The 19062-nt window shown below is 47.7% G+C and overlaps 2 protein-coding genes across 2 annotated transcripts; both read right to left on the bottom strand.

Moving 5' to 3' along the window:
• Window positions 1–28: 28 nt before the first annotated feature.
• LOC123490743 (caspase b-like) lies at window positions 29–12668 on the bottom strand (the record flags this gene model as incomplete). The annotated part of the gene is made up of 6 exons (XM_045220615.1): window positions 12625–12668; window positions 12376–12451; window positions 1526–1803; window positions 1003–1273; window positions 463–679; window positions 29–123 (listed from the first exon to the last, which is right to left on the bottom strand). Coding segments are annotated over exons 1-6 (981 nt in total), but the record flags the coding sequence as incomplete, so codon positions are not given.
• Window positions 12669–14257: 1589 nt separating this feature from the next.
• Window positions 14258–17799, bottom strand: LOC121557013 (pyrin-like). Its single transcript, XM_045220616.1, has 5 exons — window positions 17529–17799; window positions 16954–17117; window positions 16486–16562; window positions 14899–15007; window positions 14258–14530 (listed from the first exon to the last, which is right to left on the bottom strand). The coding sequence occupies exons 1-5, from the start codon at window positions 17797–17799 to the stop codon at window positions 14258–14260; spliced, it is 894 nt and encodes a 297-aa protein (XP_045076551.1).
• Between the last annotated feature and the right edge of the window lie 1263 nt (window positions 17800–19062).

The raw sequence follows: 19062 nt of genomic DNA, 5'->3' as shown, positions 1-19062 counted from the left end.
GCACCTTATGTTTGATGATGGGCGGAGCTCCGTCAGTCAGTGGGACACAATCCTCCTCACTCTTTTTATCCCTGGAAACAAGACCAGGCCAGGATGGTGGCTCATTTGTTCTCCTTTTCTTTCCTGCAGGGGTGAGTGAGTGAGTGAGTGAGTGAGTGAGTGAGTGAGTGAGTGAGTGAGTGAGTGAGTGAGTGAGTGAGTGAGAGAGAGAGAGAGAGAGAGAGAGAGAGAGAGAGAGAGAGAGAGAGAGAGAGAGAGAGAGAGAGAGAGAGAGAGAGAGAGAGAGAGAGAGAGAGAGAGAGAGAGAGAGAGAGAGAGAGAGAGAGAGAGAGATAGAGATAGAGAGAGAGAGAGAGAGAGAGAGAGGGAGGCTGTGCGGGATCTTTGTGTGAATACAATCTCTATCACTCAATATCCCAGAACTGAGTGTGCGATGATAGATATATCATCTTGCTGTGTTACCTCTACTGTGATATCTATCGAATGTCTCTGTGATCTCCATAGCTCTCAAAGAGTCGTATCTCTCCATCTGATCCACTGTGACCTGTATGTCAGCGTTCTCCAGCTGACTCTCTGGGATGGAAAGAACGCTAAGCAGCTCGTCATTAGTCAGCTGTTCTTCAGTGAGCTCCTCTGGAGTGGTCAGCAGCAGAGCTGAACCAGACAATATTTGGGGTCTCTAAGAAGGTGACAAGATATAAGGAAGGAATAGAAATACTGGATACTGATATAAAGAACATGAACACAGCCACATACACACAACATGGTACAGGAATATATTCACAGCTTTTATGTCTAATGGTGTGTGTGTGTGTGTGTATGTGTGTAGGGATGCAGTCTGACCCCCACCACTCATAGTGTACATGAGAGATTAGTTAATTATCTAGACTGTATGTGTGGACTGTATCATTTCATACTGTAGAACTGACTATGACAGTGAGTACAGGTGTTTTAACATATGAGGGTAGAAGTGATCCTACACTTCTCTAACCGTCCTCTTACCTGTGAGATGAAGTTTCCTGAGCTACCAGCAGAAGTTAACGACAACACCTCCTCGGACGAGCCAGGGTAGAGGAAGGGGGGACGTGGAGGGTAACCGCACAGGGGAGAGGTTGAGGCAGTACCTGAGAAAGAGGGGGAAACAGGGGAAATAGAAGGGAAGATAGGAGGGGGGATAGAGAGACAGTTAGGGTCCTTGTCTACAATCCTACTTCTCTGATCTCTCTCTAACTTCTCTGCCAGATCATTCTGGTTCATCTTCCAGATTAGGCAGCTCAGGAAAAGATATACAGCCATGATTAGAAAGTCTAATCTGTTTGTGATATCTTCCCTACTGTATTGGTGATTGTATGTATGGAATATAATGAATGTTGGATTGCTGTTTAAACATAATGGGGTCACCTGGATACATCATGAATAAAAATGATAAAAGAGAGGCCTGCTGAATGTTATTATGAAGTCAGTTGAATGTTCTTTCTGGTTAGACCTCCACTGAACTGTGATTGTGATGTATAGATTGATGTACATTCTTGTTCTGTTACCTCCTCTGTGATCTGTCTCTAACTTCTCTGCTAGGTCTACCCGCTTCATCCCCCTCAGGATCCTCAGTGTGATCTTCAAAGCTCTCTCAGGGCCGTATGTCTTCACCATCTGATCCACTGTGACCTGTCTGTCAGCGTTCTCCAGCTGACTCTCTGGGATGGGAGGACAGTCAGGCAGCAGGCCACTAGTCAGGAAAGACTGAAATGTCTTCAGATCATGTGGGTTCATCTCCTCCAGCAGAGCTGGAACAGCCAACATTCTCTAAAACAACAAAGGTGACAACAGTGAGGAAGGAATAGAAAAACTGACTACTGATATAAAATAAAGAACATGAATATATTAATATTGTTATGTGGGCAGCTTGTCTCTCCCTTTTCTGTTTCCCTTCCTCCTTGTTTTGTCCCCTCTTTGTCCGTTGTATCTGTATGTGTGTTTGTCCCCATTATGTGGGTGTGTCTGAGTGGATCGGGGGCGTGTAGGATCTGCCTCTCCTGTGCAGCTGCGGGTTGTTTCAGTGATTCCCTGCCTACGCAGCTGCATCCTATTCTCTCATCAACCTGCACTACTTATTCCTGGGCATGGCTCTCCACCGGCGCCAGATCGTTGTTCTTACTAGAGCGGTAACTTGGCTCACCAGTAAAGTTAAATTGCCTTTGTCTTTAGCCTGGCTTTTCTCTCCTTAACCTGTTGTTTGTTTTGTCTTCAGTTCAGACATACACCCAACCTGCCTGCCTGCCTGCCTTCCTGCCTGCCTGCCAGCCTGCCTGCCTCAGCCTCTCCTTCCTCCCGGAGCCTACTAGCCCACTCTGTTCCTTTTCTTCAGTTGTTTTTGGACTAAGACAAATTGAACTTTTATTAAAATAATTTTTGTTTCTTCCACTCCCTTAGTCGTGTTTTGTTTCTCTGAGTGCTGGGTTTAACCATAGCGTAACAGAACGATCTGGCCATGGACCCAACAGAGAAACAGCACGGGCAAACGAAACGCTTCCAACAAGCTATCCAGGCTCAAGGAACGTTGCTAGGACAGCATGACCAATTGATTCGGACTCTTTTGGAAGATAATCATCAACTGCTGAACCAGGTGACTCAGTTAACTACACAAGTCTCTAAATTGTCTGTTATCAGTTCTCCATCTCTCTCCGACCCCCAGTTTGATGCACCCCGAAGTTGTTTCCTCGGACATTATGCAGGCTTCGTTCCGTCGGGAACCCCTGTCACGTCGCCTGAACCGTTCAATGGAGAATTGGACAAGTGCCGGGATTTTGGCTTCAGTGTGACTTGATTTTTCGCAGAGACCACTGTCGTTTTCTACTGATTCTCTAAGGTACATTATGTTCTGGGGCTGTTAAGAGGGAGAGCTCTGGTTTGGCTGAGGCTGTGTGCTCAAATCAAACTTTGACTGGATTGACTTTTGCAGATTTTTCTGCTAAATTGAAGACTGTTTTTGACCATCCTGACCATGTGGGTAATTCCTCCAAGATACTTTTTAATTTGAGGCAGGGTTCTAACAGTGTGGCTGAGTACTCTATTGAGTTCTGGACGTTGGCAGCGGACTCCAAGTGGAACAATGTGGCACTTCAAGGGGAGCATTTCTAAACGGTTTGAATGAAGCCATTAAGGATGAACTGGCTGCCGTGATGAACCACATGATTTACATTCTCTCGTTTCCCTGTCCATTAAGCTAGACAACCGGTTGCGGAGAGGCGTCGGGAGAGAGGCGGTCGGCCACATCTAGGAGGACGAGTTCCCCCAGCCTTCAACCACTCGAGTCTCGCCATCCCCGGGAGCCGGCAGCTTCTTGTTCCTGATCCCATCCCGAGCACAGAGGAGGAACCAATGCAAGTGGGTCGAGCTCGACTACCTCCAGCAGAGCGGCAACGGCGCCTCCAGGCAGGTGAGTGCCTGTACTGTGGAGACGCCACACACATTCTGGCTACATGCCCTAAGCGACCAAAAAGACAAGGCTCGCTCGTAACGGTGGGTCTACTTGCGAGCCCAGAGTTAGATCCTGAACCCATCATTCCCCGATTACAAGTACCTGTAACCTTACGTTTCCAGAGTCATTCCCTGCCACTCTCAGCTCTCATAGACTCAGGTGCAGAAGACAACTTTATTAGCCACCAGTTCGTATACAAGCTTGTATCCCCATGGAGCCACTACCTACCCCCATTCGGGTCACAGCCCTTGATGGGTGCCTCCTCATGGAGATAACTCATCAAACCACCCCCGTTTCCCTAGTGATTTCTGGCAATCATTGTGAAAGCATTCAGTTAAGAGTTATGTCTGGCTCAGCTACCTCCCTAATCCTTGGCTTCCCCTGGTTGGCTCTTCACAACCCACAAATTGATTGGATACGTCACACGTCCGTCAAGTCCTTCAACGGCTCTTGGAGAATAAGCTGTACGTCAAAGCAGAAAAGTGTGAGTTCCACAAACAGTCTACATCGTTCTTGGTTTCATCATTGAGAGCGGGCAGGTAGGCGGACCCCGAGAAGATCCGGGGAAGTGACGGAGTGGCCCACACCTACCACCCGAAGCAACTTCAACGATTTTTGGGCTTTGCTAACTTCTACCGTAGATTCATTAAGGGTTTTAGTAAAGTGGTGGCACCCCTTACTAGACTCACATCCCCTAAAGTCCCTTTTCTGTGGTCCCCTGAGGCGGAGCAGGTAGGGGTTTTGAAGGAACTGTTTTCCACCTCCCCTGTTGATACACCCCAATACCTCTCTGCAGTTTATTGTGGAGGTGGGACGCGTCTGACTCAGGTGTGGGAGCAGTCCTCTCCCAGCGCTCCCCCACTGACCAAAAAGCTTCACCCCTGTGCTTTTTTCTCCAAGAAATTGTCACCCACAGAACGGAATTACGACGTTGAAACCGGGAACTGCTGGCGGTCAAGCTAGCACTGGAAGAATGGCGGCACTGGCTGGATGGAGCTGAACTGCCGTTTGTGGTCTGGACAGACCACAAAACTTGGCTTACATCCAAGCCACTAAGAGACTCAACTCACGCCAAGCCAGATGGGCCCTGTTTTTAGTAGGTTTAACTTTATTCTTACATACAGACCGGGGTCAAGAAATGTTAAACCAGATGCTTTGTCCCGCCAGTTTGCTGACCCTTCGGAGACCAGCGAGCATGAGGCAGTCCTGCCTTCCTCATGCGTCGTGGCGGCAGTACAGTGGGAGATCGAGTCTCTTGTGAAGACTGCACTTGCCACGGACCCGGGACCGGGTGATGGACCTCCCAACCTACTCTTTGTTCCCGAGACGGTCCGGTCTCAGGTGTTGCAGTGGATTCACACCTTTTGCTGGTCACCCTGGGATGAGACGCACGTTGACGCTGCTTAGGAGACATTTTTGGTGGCCTTCAATGGAAACTGACGTTCGGGCTTTTGTGGCAGCCTGTTCAACCTGTGCTCGGGCAAAGCCTCCCATCAGTCCCCTTCGGGCTGCTGCTACCCTCCCAGTTCCCAGCCGTCCCTGGTCCCACATAGCCATGGATTTTGTCACCGGCCTACCCAAGTCTGAAGGTAATGATACTATACTTACCATTGTGGACAGATTCTCTAAATCTGTTCACTATATAGCATTACCAAAATTACCGTCTGCCAGTGAGACAGCGGACCTCCTAGTCCAACATGTATTCCGTCCCCATGGAATACCTGTGGACATCGTATCTGATAGAGGCCCACAGTTTACTTCCCGTGTTTGGAAGGTTTTCTGTTCTGCTTTGGGTGCTTCCGTTAGTCTGTCCTCAGGGTTTCATCCCCAGACCAACGGTCAAACAGAAAGAGCCAATCAAAACCTCGAAGCAACCCTTCGTTGTGTGGCTGCTCAACATCCATCATCCTGGGCCAAACATCTGCCTTGGATAGAGTACGCCACAACACCCTCACCACCTCTGCCACCGGCCTTTCACCCTTCGAGGTTACCATGAGTTATCAACCCCCTCTGTTTCCTGCTCAGGAGAAGGAATTGGCTGTTCCTTCGGTTCAGGAGAACCTCCGCCGCTGCCAGAGAGTGTGGAGCGACGCTCGGGAAGCGTTGCTTCGGACCACCGACAGGAACAAGACGACAGCAGATAGGAGCAGGACTCCCGCACCTGTGTTTCATCCTGTTCAAGAAGTTTGGCTCTCATCTAAGAACGTACCTCTTCGTACCAAATCACGCAAGCTGTCTCCTCGGTACTTAGGTCCGTTTGTGGTGGAGTCCATCATTAACCCCGCTGCGGTTCGTTTGAAGTTGCCTTCAGCCATGAAGATACACCCTACTTTCCACGTCTCCCAACTGAAACCTGTGTCCTCCAGCCTTTTGTGTCCGCCGGCAGATCCACCTCCACCTGTTCGCCTCATTGACGACCATCCGTCGGGGGGCGTGCTCAGGATCTGCCTCTCCTGTGCAGCTGCGGGTTGTTTCCAGTGATTCCTGCCTACGCAGCTGCATCCTATTCTCTCATCAACCTGCACTACTTATTCCTGGGCATGGCTCTCCACCGGCGCCAGATCGTTGTTCTTACTAGAGCGGTAACTTGGCTCACCAGTAAAGTTAAATTGCCTTTGTCTTTAGCCTGGCTTTTTACTCTCCTTAACCTGTTGTTTGTTTTGTCTTCAGTTCAGACATACACCCAACCTGCCTGCCTGCCTGCCTTCCTGCCTGCCTGCCAGCCTGCCTGCCTCAGCCTCTCCTTCCTCCGGAGCCTACTAGCCCACTCTGTTCCTTTTCTTCAGTTGTTTTTGGACTAAGACAAATTGAACTTTTATTAAAATAATTTTTGTTTCTTCCACTCCCTTAGTCGTGTTTTGTTTCTCTGAGTGCTGGGTTTAACCATAGCGTAACAGAACGATCTGGCCATGGACCCAACAGAGAAACAGCACGGGGCAAACGAAGACAGCTTCCAACAAGCTATCCAGGCTCAAGGAACGTTGCTAGGACAGCATGACCAATTGATTCGGACTCTTTTGGAAGATAATCATCAACTGCTGAACCAGGTGACTCAGTTAACTACACAAGTCTCTAAATTGTCTGTTATCAGTTCTCCATCTCTCTCCGACCCCCAGTTTGATGCACCCCAAGTTGTTTCTCGGACATTATGCAGGCCGTTCGTCAGAACCCCCTGTCACGCCGCCTGAACCGTTCAATGGAGAATTGGACAAGTGCCGGGGATTTTTGCTTCAGTGTGACTTGATTTTTTCGGCAGAGACCACTGTCGTTTTCTACTGATTCCTCTAAGGTACATTATGTTCTGGGGCTGTTAAGAGGGAGAGCTCTGGTTTGGGCTGAGGCTGTGTGCTCAAATCAAACTTTGACTGGATTGACTTTTGCAGATTTTTCTGCTAAATTGAAGACTGTTTTTGACCATCCTGACCATGTGGGTAATTCCTCCAAGATACTTTTTAATTTGAGGCAGGGTTCTAACAGTGTGGCTGAGTACTCTATTGAGTTCTGGACGTTGGCAGCGGACTCCAAGTGGAACAATGTGGCACTTCAAGGAGCATTTCTAAACGGTTTGAATGAAGCCATTAAGGATGAACTGGCTGCTCGTGATGAACCACATGATTTACATTCTCTCGTTTCCCTGTCCATTAAGCTAGACAACCGGGTTGCGGGAGGCGTCGGAGAGAGGCGGTCGGCCACATCTAGGAGGACGAGTTCCCCAGCCTTCAACCACTCGAGTCTCGCCTCCCGAGCCGGCAGCTTGTTCCTGATCCCATCCCGAGCACAGAGGAGGAACCAATGCAAGTGGGTCGAGCTCGACTACCTCCAGCAGAGCGGCAACGGCGCCCCAGGCAGGTGAGTGCCTGTACTGTGGAGACGCCACACACATTCTGGCTACATGCCCTAAGCGACCAAAAGACAAGGCTCGCCCGTAACGGTGGGTCTACTTGCGAGCCCAGAGTTAGATCCTGAACCCATCATTCCCGATTACAAGTACCTGTAACCTTACGTTTCCAGAGTCATTCCCTGCCACTCTCAGCTCTCATAGACTCAGGTGCAGAAGACAACTTTATTAGCCACCAGTTCGTTACACAAGCTTGTATCCCCATGGAGCCACTACCTACCCCCATTCGGGTCACAGCCCTTGATGGGCGCCTCCTCGCGGAGATAACTCATCAAACCACCCCCGTTTCCCTAGTGATTTCTGGCAATCATTGTGAAAGCATTCAGTTAAGAGTTATGTCTGGCTCAGCTACCTCCCTAATCCTTGGCTTCCCCTGGTTGGCTCTTCACAACCCACAAATTGATTGGATACGTCACACGTCCGTCAAGTCCTTCAACGGCTCTTGGAGAATAAGCTGTACGTCAAAGCAGAAAAGTGTGAGTTCCACAAACAGTCTACATCGTTCCTTGGTTTCATCATTGAGAGCGGGCAGGTGAAGGCGGACCCCGAGAAGATCCGGGAAGTGACGGAGTGGCCCACACCCACCACCCGTAAGCAACTTCAACGATTTTTGGGCTTTGCTAACTTCTACCGTAGATTCATTAAGGGTTTTAGTAAAGTGGTGGCACCCCTTACTAGACTCACATCCCCTAAAGTCCCTTTTCTGTGGTCCCCTGAGGCGGAGCAGGCGGTAGGGGTTTTGAAGGAACTGTTTTCCACCTCCCCCGTGTTGATACACCCCAATACCTCTCTGCAGTTTATTGTGGAGGTGGACGCGTCTGACTCAGGTGTGGGAGCAGTCCTCTCCCAGCGCTCCCCCACTGACCAAAAGCTTCACCCCTGTGCTTTTTTCTCCAAGAAATTGTCACCCACAGAACGGAATTACGGACGTTGGAAACCGGGAACTGCTGGCGGTCAAGCTAGCACTGGAAGAATGGCGGCACTGGCTGGATGGAGCTGAACTGCCGTTTGTGGTCTGGACAGACCACAAAAACTTGGCTTACATCCAAGCCACTAAGAGACTCAACTCACGCCAAGCCAGATGGGCCCTGTTTTTTAGTAGGTTTAACTTTATTCTTACATACAGACCGGGGTCAAGAAATGTTAAACCAGATGCTTTGTCCCGCCAGTTTGCTGACCCTTCGGAGACCAGCGAGCATGAGGCAGTCCTGCCTTCCTCATGCGTCGTGGCGGCAGTACAGTGGGAGATCGAGTCTCTTGTGAAGACTGCACTTGCCACGGACCCGGGACCGGGTGATGGACCTCCCAACCTACTCTTTGTTCCCGAGACGGTCCGGTCTCAGGTGTTGCAGTGGATTCACACCTTTTGCTGGTCACCCTGGGATGAGACGCACGTTGACGCTGCTTAGGAGACATTTTTGGTGGCCTTCAATGGAAACTGACGTTCGGGCTTTTGTGGCAGCCTGTTCAACCTGTGCTCGGGCAAAGCCTCCCATCAGTCCCCTTCGGGCTGCTGCACCCTCCCAGTTCCCAGCCGTCCCTGGTCCCACATAGCCATGGATTTTGTCACCGCCTACCCAAGTCTGAAGGTAATGATACTATACTTACCATTGTGGACAGATTCTCTAAATCTGTTCACTATATAGCATTACCAAAATTACCGTCTGCCAGTGAGACAGCGGACCTCCTAGTCCAACATGTATTCCGTCCCCATGGAATACCTGTGGACATCGTATCTGATAGAGGCCCACAGTTTACTTCCCGTGTTTGGAAGGTTTTCTGTTCTGCTTTGGGTGCTTCCGTTAGTCTGTCCTCAGGGTTTCATCCCCAGACCAACGGTCAAACAGAAAGAGCCAATCAAAACCTCGAAGCAACCCTTCGTTGTGTGGCTGCTCAACATCCATCATCCTGGGCCAAACATCTGCCTTGGATAGAGTACGCCCACAACACCCTCACCACCTCTGCCACCGGCCTTTCACCCTTCGAGGTTACCATGAGTTATCAACCCCCTCTGTTTCCTGCTCAGGAGAAGGAATTGGCTGTTCCTTCGGTTCAGGAGAACCTCCGCCGCTGCCAGAGAGTGTGGAGCGACGCTCGGGAAGCGTTGCTTCGGACCACCGACAGGAACAAGACGACAGCAGATAGGAGCAGGACTCCCGCACCTGTGTTTCATCCTGTTCAAGAAGTTTGGCTCTCATCTAAGAACGTACCTCTTCGTACCAAATCACGCAAGCTGTCTCCTCGGTACTTAGGTCCGTTTGTGGTGGAGTCCATCATTAACCCCGCTGCAGTTCGTTTGAAGTTGCCTTCAGCCATGAAGATACACCCTACTTTCCACGTCTCCCAACTGAAACCTGTGTCCTCCAGCCTTTTGTGTCCGCCGGCAGATCCACCTCCACCTGTTCGCCTCATTGACGACCATCCGGCCTACACCGTCAGTAGGCTCCTGGACTCTCGGAGGCGGGGTAGGGGTCTCCAATACCTAGTCGATTGGGAAGGTTATGGACCAGAGGAGAGTCTTGGGTCCCTAAGCGTTTTGTGTTGGATCCTCAGCTGATCACGGACTTCCATCACGACAACCCTGACAGGCCTGGTGGGTCGCCAGGTGGCGACCATTGAGGGGGGGGTACTGTTATGTGGGCAGCTTGTCTCTCCCTTTTCTGTTTCCCTTCCTCCTTGTTTTGTCCCCTCTTTGTCCGTTGTATCTGTATGTGTGTTTGTCCCCATTATGTGGGTGTGTCTGGAGTGGATCGGGGGGCGTGCTCAGGATCTGCCTCTCCTGTGCAGCTGCGGGTTGTTTCCAGTGATTCCTGCCTACGCAGCTGCATCCTATTCTCTCATCAACCTGCACTACTTATTCCTGGGCATGGCTCTCCACCGGCGCCAGATCGTTGTTCTTACTAGAGCGGTAACTTGGCTCACCAGTAAAGTTAAATTGCCTTTGTCTTTAGCCTGGCTTTTTACTCTCCTTAACCTGTTGTTTGTTTTGTCCTCAGTTCAGACATACCTCCCAACCTGCCAGCCTGCCTGCCTGCCTCAGCCTCTCCTTCCTCCGGAGCCTACTAGCCCACTCTGTTCCTTTTCTTCAGTTGTTTTTGGACTAAGACAAATTGAACTTTTATTAAAATAATTTTTGTTTCTTCCACTCCCTTAGTCGTGTTTTGTTTCTCTGAGTGCTGGGTTTAACCATAGCGTAACAAATATTGTTAAGACGTACTAGAATATTTCTACTGGTCTCTCAATATCTCATTCTCATATCATCATATAATAGATTACAGTTGGAACTTTAACACACACACACACACACACAGGCACACACAGTACAGTGGGGGAAAAAAGTATTTAGTCAGCCACCAATTGTGCAAGTTCTCCCACTTAAAAAGATGAGAGAGGCCTGTAATTTTCATCATAGGTACACGTCAACGTTGAAAGACAAAATGAGATTTTTTTTCTCCAGAAAATCACATTGTAGGATTTTTTATGAATTTATTTGCAAATTATGGTGGAAAATAAGTATGTGGTTAATAACAAAAGTTTCTCAATACTTTGTTATATACCCTTTGTTGGCAATGACACAGGTCAAACGTTTTCTGTAAGTCTTCACAAGGTTTTCACACACTGTTGCTGGTATTTTGGCCCATTCCTCCATGCAGATCTCCTCTAGAGCAGTGATGTTTTGGGGCTGTCGCTGGGCAACACGGACTTTCAACTCCCTCCAAAGATTTTCTATGGGGTTGAGATCTGGAGACTGGCTAGGCCACTCCAGGCCCTTGAAATGCTTCTTACGAAGCCACTCCTTCGTTGCCCGGGCGGTGTGTTTGGGATCATTGTCATGCTGAAAGACCCAGCCACGTTTCATCTTCAATGCCCTTGCTGATGGAAGGAGGTTTTCACTCAAAATCTCACGATACATGGCCCCATTCATTCTTTCCTTTACACGGATCAGTCGTACTGGTCCCTTTGCAGAAAAAACAGCCCCAAAGCATGATGTTTCCACCCCCATGCTTCACAGTAGGTATGGTGTTCTTTGGATGCAACTCAGCATTCTTTGTCCTCCAAACACGACGAGTTGAGTTTTTACCAAAAAAGTTATATTTTGGTTTCATCTGACCATATGACATTCTCCCAATCCTCTTTGGATCATCCAAATGCACTCTAGCAAACTTCAGACGGGCCTGGACATGTACTGGCTTAAGCAGGGGGACACGTCTGGCACTGCAGGATTTGAGTCCCTGGCGGCGTAGTGTGTTACTGATGGTAGGCTTTGTTACTTTGGTCCCAGCTCTCTGCAGGTCATTCACTAGGTCCCCCCGTGTGGTTCTGGGATTTTTGCTCACCGTTCTTGTGATCAATTTGACCCCACGGGGTGAGATCTTGCGTGGAGCCCCAGATCGAGGGAGATTATCATTGGTCTTGTATGTCTTCCATTTCCTAATAATTGCTCCCACAGTTGATGTCTTCAAACCAAGCTGCTTACCTATTGCAGATTCAGTCTTCCCAGCCTGGTGCAGGTCTACAATTTTGTTTCTGGTGTCCTTTGACAGCTCTTTGGTCTTGTCCATAGTGGAGTTTGGAGTGTGACTGTTTGAGGTTGTGGACAGGTGTCTTTTATACTGATAACAAGTTCAAACAGGTGCCATTAATACAGGTAACGAGTGGAGGACAGAGGAGCCTATTAAAAAGAAGTTACAGGTCTGTGAGAGCCAGAAATCTTGCTTGTTTGTAGGTGACCAAATACTTATTTTCCACCATAATTTGCAAATAAATTCATAAAAAATCCTACAATGTGATTTTCTGGATTTTTTTTCTCAATTTGTCTGTCATAGTTGACGTGTACCTATGATGAAAATTACAGGCCTCTCTCATCTTTTTAAGTGGGAGAACTTGCACAATTGGTGGCTGACTAAATACTTTTTTCCCCCCACTGTATGTGGCTGTGATCTTAATGGGGTTTGTTCACAATGACATTTGACCTCTCAGACATGAACACTAGTGTTACCTTCGTGAACCTCAGCTTCTCCTCCAGCCTAGAGATCTCAGTCTCCAGACGACGCTTCTTTCCAGACCGGGTCAACCTGGACACAGGAAACAGTCACACACTGCTCTGTTCCCCTACACCACCACCACATGCTGTGGTCACTTCACTGTTCTACATTCATTTCACTCAGGTCATGAGGATGATGTAATAAAATATGTTATGGTAGAGTTGTTAATATTAGACTCATTTCATCGTATTATGTCCACTCACCTTCCAGAAGAGGTGCTGGGGAGTTTGGCAGACTGCTCATACATGTTGAACTCTGCCTGTTACACATACACACACACACACACACACACACACACACACACACACACACAAACACACACACAGACACAGACACACACACACACACACACACACACACACACACACACACACACACACACACACACACACACTGCAGTGTCTGCAGATAATATTGTGATCTACTGTATGTGGTTTGCTCACATTGACTTTAGACATGGCCACTAGTCTTACATTCAGCACCTAATAGTTAATTATCTAGACTGTATGTGTGGACTGTATCATTTCATACTGTAGAACTGACTATGACAGTGAGTACAGGTGTTTTAACATATGAGGGTAGAACTGACTATGACAGTGAGTACAGGTGTTTTAACATATGAGGGTAGAAGTGATCCTTCTCTAACGGTCCTCTTACCTGTGAGATGAGCTGTCCTAAGCTACTACCAGAACCTAGATGAGACAGAAAGGAAGGAGGAGGACCTGGAGGGTAACCACACTGGGAAGAAGATTGAGCTGGAGAGAAGGGGGGAAATGGGGGGTAACCACACAGGGGAGAGGACGGATCGGGGCCTGGTGGGAATAAGGACAGATGAGAGGTTGAGGCAGTACCTGAGAAAGAGGGGGAAACAGGGGAAATAGAGGGGAAGATAGGAGGGGGGATAGAGAGACAGTTAGGGTCCTTGTCTGCAATCCTACTTCTCTGATCTCTCTCTAACTTCTCTGCCAGATCATTCTGGCTCATCTTCCAGATTAGGCAGCTCAGGAAGAGATATACAGCCATGATTAGAAAGTCTAATCCGTTTGTGATATCTTCCCTACTGTATTGGTAATTGTATGTATGGAATATAATGAATGTGTAACGAACCCTGCAGTTTGAGTCGGTTCCTGTCTGTGTTACTAGTTTTTCTGCTCGGGATCTCCAGTTTCCCGAGGGTTCTGGAACGCTCCCTGCCTGGTTGCCGGGCAACGTTGCTAGGCGGGAGCTCTCTTGATTTCCGCACCTGCATCCCATCAGCAATCTGCACACCTGGTCCTGATCATCACCCTTCTTAGGCTCTGTCCTAACATCCATTCCCTGCCGGATCGTTAGCCATGAACAGTATGTTTATCAGTGGATCAGCCTTAGACATATAGCGTTAGTTTTGTTGTTTTGCACCTTGTTTGCTTGTTTTGTACTTACCTCCGTTTTGTTCCATCTGCAGTCACTCATCCGGAACCTTCACCCCACCTCTGCCTGATGGTCGGCGGCTGCCGAGCCATTACTGGACCTACCACTGCACCCTCAACAACCCATCCACGCCGCCCACTCTGTTCCCTGGATTATTCAGCCTCACTCGTGGATCTGTTAAATAAACACACACCTTTGTTTCAACTTACCTTGTCCTGGTCTGCTTCTGGGTTCTGGCTTTGAAAACCGTGACAGAATGTTGGATTGCTGTTTAAACATAATGGGGTAACCTGGATACATCATGAATAAAAATGATAAAAGAGAGGCCTGCTGAATGTTATTATGAAGTCAGTTGAATGTTCTTTCTGGTTAGACCTCCACTGAACTGTGATTGTGATGTATAGATTGATGTACATTCTTGTTCTGTTACCTCCTCTGTGATCTGTCTCTAACTTCGCTAGGGTCTACCCCCATCCCCCTCAGGATCCTCAGTGTGATCTCCACAGCTCTCTCAGGGCCGTATGTCTTCACCATCTGATCCACTGTGACCTGTCTGTCAGCGTTCTCCAGCTGACTCTCTGGGATGGGAGGACAGTCAGGCAGCAGGCCACTAGTCAGGAAAGACTGAAATGTCTTCAGCTCATGTGGGTTCATCTCCTCCAGAGTTGTCAGCAGCAGAGCTGGAACAGCCAACATTCTCTAAAACAACAAAGGTGACAACAGTGAGGAAGGAATATAAAAACTGACTACTGATATAAAATAAAGAACATGAATATATTAATATTGGTTAAGACGTATTAGAATAGTTCTACTGGTCTCTCAATATCTCATTCTCATATCATCATATAATAGATTACAGTTGGTGTGTGTGTGTGTGTGTGTGTATGTGTGTAGGGATGCAGTCTGACCCCCACCACTCATAGTGTACATGAGAGATTAGTTAATTATCTAGACTGTATGTGTGGACTGTATCATTTCATACTGTAGAACTGACTATGACAGTGAGTACAGGTGTTTTAACATATGAGGGTAGAAGTGATCCTAAAATTCTCTAACCGTCCTCTTACCTGTGACCTGAGCTGTCCTGAGCTACCAGAAAAACTTCCTAGATGAGACAGAAAGGAAGGAGGAGGAGGACCTGGAGGGTAACCACACTGGGAAAAGATAGTTCGGGGCCTGGTGGGAATAAGGACAGATGAGAGGTTGAGGCTGTACCTGAGAAAGAAGAGCTCAAACCACCCAGTTTATAATAGATAATATACTCTATGTCCACTCATATCCACTCTGAGGGGTGGCCCTGGCTGTACCAGGTAGATAATAGATAATATACTCTATGTCCACTCATATCCACTCTGAGGGGTGGCCCTGGCTGTACCAGGTAGATAATAGATAATATACTCTATGTTCACTCACATTCTAGAAGAGGTGCTGGGGAGTTCTCCACTCTCCTCCCCTGCTGGCTTCCTTTCCATCTCAGAGGCAGCTTCCTCCTACACACACACACACACACACACACACACACACACACACACACACACACACACACACAAGTCATACACGGCTATACAGAAATATATTCACAGCCTTTTTGTCTAATGGTGTGTGTGTATGTGTGTAGGGATGCAGTCTGACCCCCACCCCTCATAGTGTACATGAGAGATTAGTTAATTATCTAGACTGTATGTGTGGACTGTATCATTTCATACTGTAGAACTGACTATGACAGTGAGTACAGGTGTTTTAACATATGAGGGTAGAACTGACTATGACAGTGAGTACAGGTGTTTTAACATATGAGGGTAGAAGTGATCCTACAATTCTCTAACCGTCCTCTTACCTGTGACCTGAGCTGTCCTGAGCTACCAGAAAAACTTCCTAGATGAGACAGAAAGGAAGGAGGAGGAGGACCTGGAGGGTAACCACACTGGGAAAAGATAGTTCGGGCCTGTGGGAATAAGGACAGATGAGAGGTTGAGGCTGTACCTGAGAAAGAAGAGCTCAAACCACCCAGTTTATAATAGATAATATACTCTATGTCCACTCATATCCACTCTGAGGGGTGGCCCTGGCTGTACCAGGTAGATAATAGATAATATACTCTATGTCCACTCATATCCACTCTGAGGGGTGGCCCTAGCTGTACCAGGTAGATAATAGATAATATACTCTATGTCCACTCATATCCACTCTGAGGGGGTGGCCCTGGCTGTACCAGGTAGATAATAGATAATATACTCTATGTCCACTCCTATCCACTCTGAGGGGGTGGCCCTGGCTGTACCAGGTAGATAATAGATAATATACTCTATGTCCACTCATATCCACTCTGAGGGGTGGCCCTGGCTGTACCAGGTAGATAATAGATAATATACTCTATGTCCACTCATATCCACTCTGAGGGGTGGCCCTGGCTGTACCAGGTAGATAATAGATAATATACTCATGTCCACTCATATCCACTCTGAGGGGTGGCCCTGGCTGTACCAGGTAGATAATAGATAATATACTCTATGTCCACTCCCACTCTGAGGGGTGGCCCTGGCTGTACCAGGTAGATAATAGATAATATACTCTATGTCCACTCATATCCACTCTGAGGGGTGGCCCTGGCTGTACCAGGTAGATAACAGATAATATACTCTATGTTCACTCACATTCCAGAAGAGGTGCTGGGGAGTTCTCCACTCTCCTCCCATGCTGGCTTCCTTTCCATCTCAGAGGCAGCTTCCTCCTACACACACACACACACACACACACACACACACACACACAAGTCATACACGGATATACAGAAATATAATCACAGCCTTTTTGTCTAATGGTGTGTGTGTGTGTGTGTAGGGATGCAGTCTGACCCCCACCACTCATAGTGTACATGAGAGATTAGTTAATTATCTAGACTGTATGTGTGGACTGTATCATTTCATACTGTAGAACTGACTATGACAGTGAGTACAGGTGTTTTAACATATGAGGGTAGAACTGTAGAACTGACTATGACAGTGAGTACAGGTGTTTTAACATATGAGGGTAGAACTGTAGAACTGACTATGACAGTGAGTACAGGTGTTTTAACATATGAGGGTAGAAGTGATCCTACATTTCTCTAACCGTCCTCTTACCTGTGACCTGAGCTGTCCTGAGATACCAGCAGAAGTTAACAACAAGGAGTTCATAGACGAGCCACCGAAGGAGAGAAGGGGGGAAATGGGGGGTAACCCCACAGGGGAGAGGACGGATCGGGGCCTCGGTGTGAATAAGGGCAGGTGAGAGGTTGAGGCAGTACCTGATAAAGAGGGGGAAACAGGGGAAATAGAGGGGAAGATAGGAGGGGGGATAGAGAGACAGTTAGGGTCCTTGTCTACAATCCTACTTCTCTGATCTCTCTCTAACTTCTCTGCCAGATCATTCTGGTTCATCTTCCAGATTAGGCAGCTCAGGAAAAGACATACAGCCATGATTAGAAAGTCTGTTTGTGATATATTCCCTACTGTATTGGTGATTGTATGTATGTAATATAATGAATGTTGGATTGCTGTTTAAACATAATGGGGTCACCTGGTTACATCATGAATAAAAATGATAAAAAAGAGGCCTGCTGAATGTTTTATGAAGTCAGTTGAATGTTCTTTCTGGTTAGACCTCCACTGAACTGTGATTGTTATGTATAGATTGATGTACATTCTTGTTATGTTACCTCCTCTGTGATCTGTCTCTAACTTCTCTGCTAGGTCTACCCGCTTCATCCCCCTCAGGATCCTCAGTGTGATCTCCACAGCTCTCTCAGGGCCGTATGTCTTCACCATATGATCCACTGTGACCTGTCTGTCAGCGTTCTCCAGCTGACTCTCTGGGATGGGAGGACAGTCAGGCAGCAGGCCACTAGTCAGGGACCACTGAAATGTCTTCAGCTCATGTGGGTTCATCTCCTCCAGAGTTGTCAGCAGCAGAGATGGAACAGCCAACATTCTCTAAAACAACAAAGGTGACAACAGTGAGGAAGGAATATAAAAACTGACTACTGATAAAAAATAAAGAACATGAATATATTAATATTGTTAAGACGTACCAGAATATTTCTACTGGTCTCTCAATATCTCATTCTCATATCATCATATAATAGATTACAGTTGGTGTGTGTGTGTGTGTGTGTATGTGTGTAGGGATGCAGTCTGACCCCCACCACTCATAGTGTACATGTGAGATTAGTTCATTATCTAGACTATGTGTGGACTGTATCATTTCATACTGTAGAACTGACTATGACAGTGAGTACAGGTGTTTTAACATATGAGGGTAGAAGTGATCCTAAAATTCTCTAACCGTCCTCTTACCTGTGACCTGAGCTGTCCTGAGCTACCAGAACAACTTCCTAGATGAGACAGAAAGGAAGGAGGAGGGGAGGACCTGGAGGGTAACCACACTGGGAAAAGATAGTTCGGGGCCTGGTGGGAATAAGGACAGATGAGAGGTTGAGGCTGTACCTGAGAAAGAAGAGCTCAAACCACCCAGTTTATAATAGATAATATACTCTATGTCCACTCATATCCACTCTGAGGGGTGGCCCTGGCTGTACCAGGTAGATAATAGATAATATACTCTATGTCCACTCATATCCACTCTGAGGGGTGGCCCGCTTTACCAGGTAGATAATAGATAATATACTCTATGTCCACTCATATCCACTCTGAGGGGTGGCCCTGGCTGTACCAGGTAGATAATAGATAATATACTCTATGTCCACTCACATTCCAGAAGAGGTGCGGGAGTTCTCCACTCTCCTCCCCTGCTGGCTTCCTTTCCATCTCAGAGGCAGCTTCCTCCTACACACACAGACACACACACACACACACACACACACACACACACACACACAAGTCATACACGGCTATACAGGAATATAATCACAGCCTTTTTGTCTAATGGTGTGTGTGTGTGTGTGTAGGGATCGTCTGACCCCCACCACTCATAGTGTACATGAGAGATTAGTTAATTATCTAGACTGTGATGTGTGGACTGTATCATTTCATACTGTAGAACTGACTATGACAGTGAGTACAGGTGTTTTAACATATGAGGGTAGAAGTGATCCTAAAATTCTCTAACCGTCCTCTTACCTGTGACCTGAGCTGTCCTGAGCTACCAGAAAAACTCCTAGATGAGACAGAAAGGAAGGAGGAGGAGGACCTGGAGGGCAACCACACTGGGAAAAGATAGTTCGGGGCCTGGTG

The sequence above is a fragment of the Coregonus clupeaformis genome, unplaced genomic scaffold, assembly GCF_020615455.1.
Source record: "Coregonus clupeaformis isolate EN_2021a unplaced genomic scaffold, ASM2061545v1 scaf4586, whole genome shotgun sequence".
In the NCBI taxonomy this organism is placed as follows: domain Eukaryota; kingdom Metazoa; phylum Chordata; class Actinopteri; order Salmoniformes; family Salmonidae; genus Coregonus; species Coregonus clupeaformis.
Note: the sequence above shows the minus strand (reverse complement) of the source record. Positions and strands in the feature narration are given on the sequence as shown.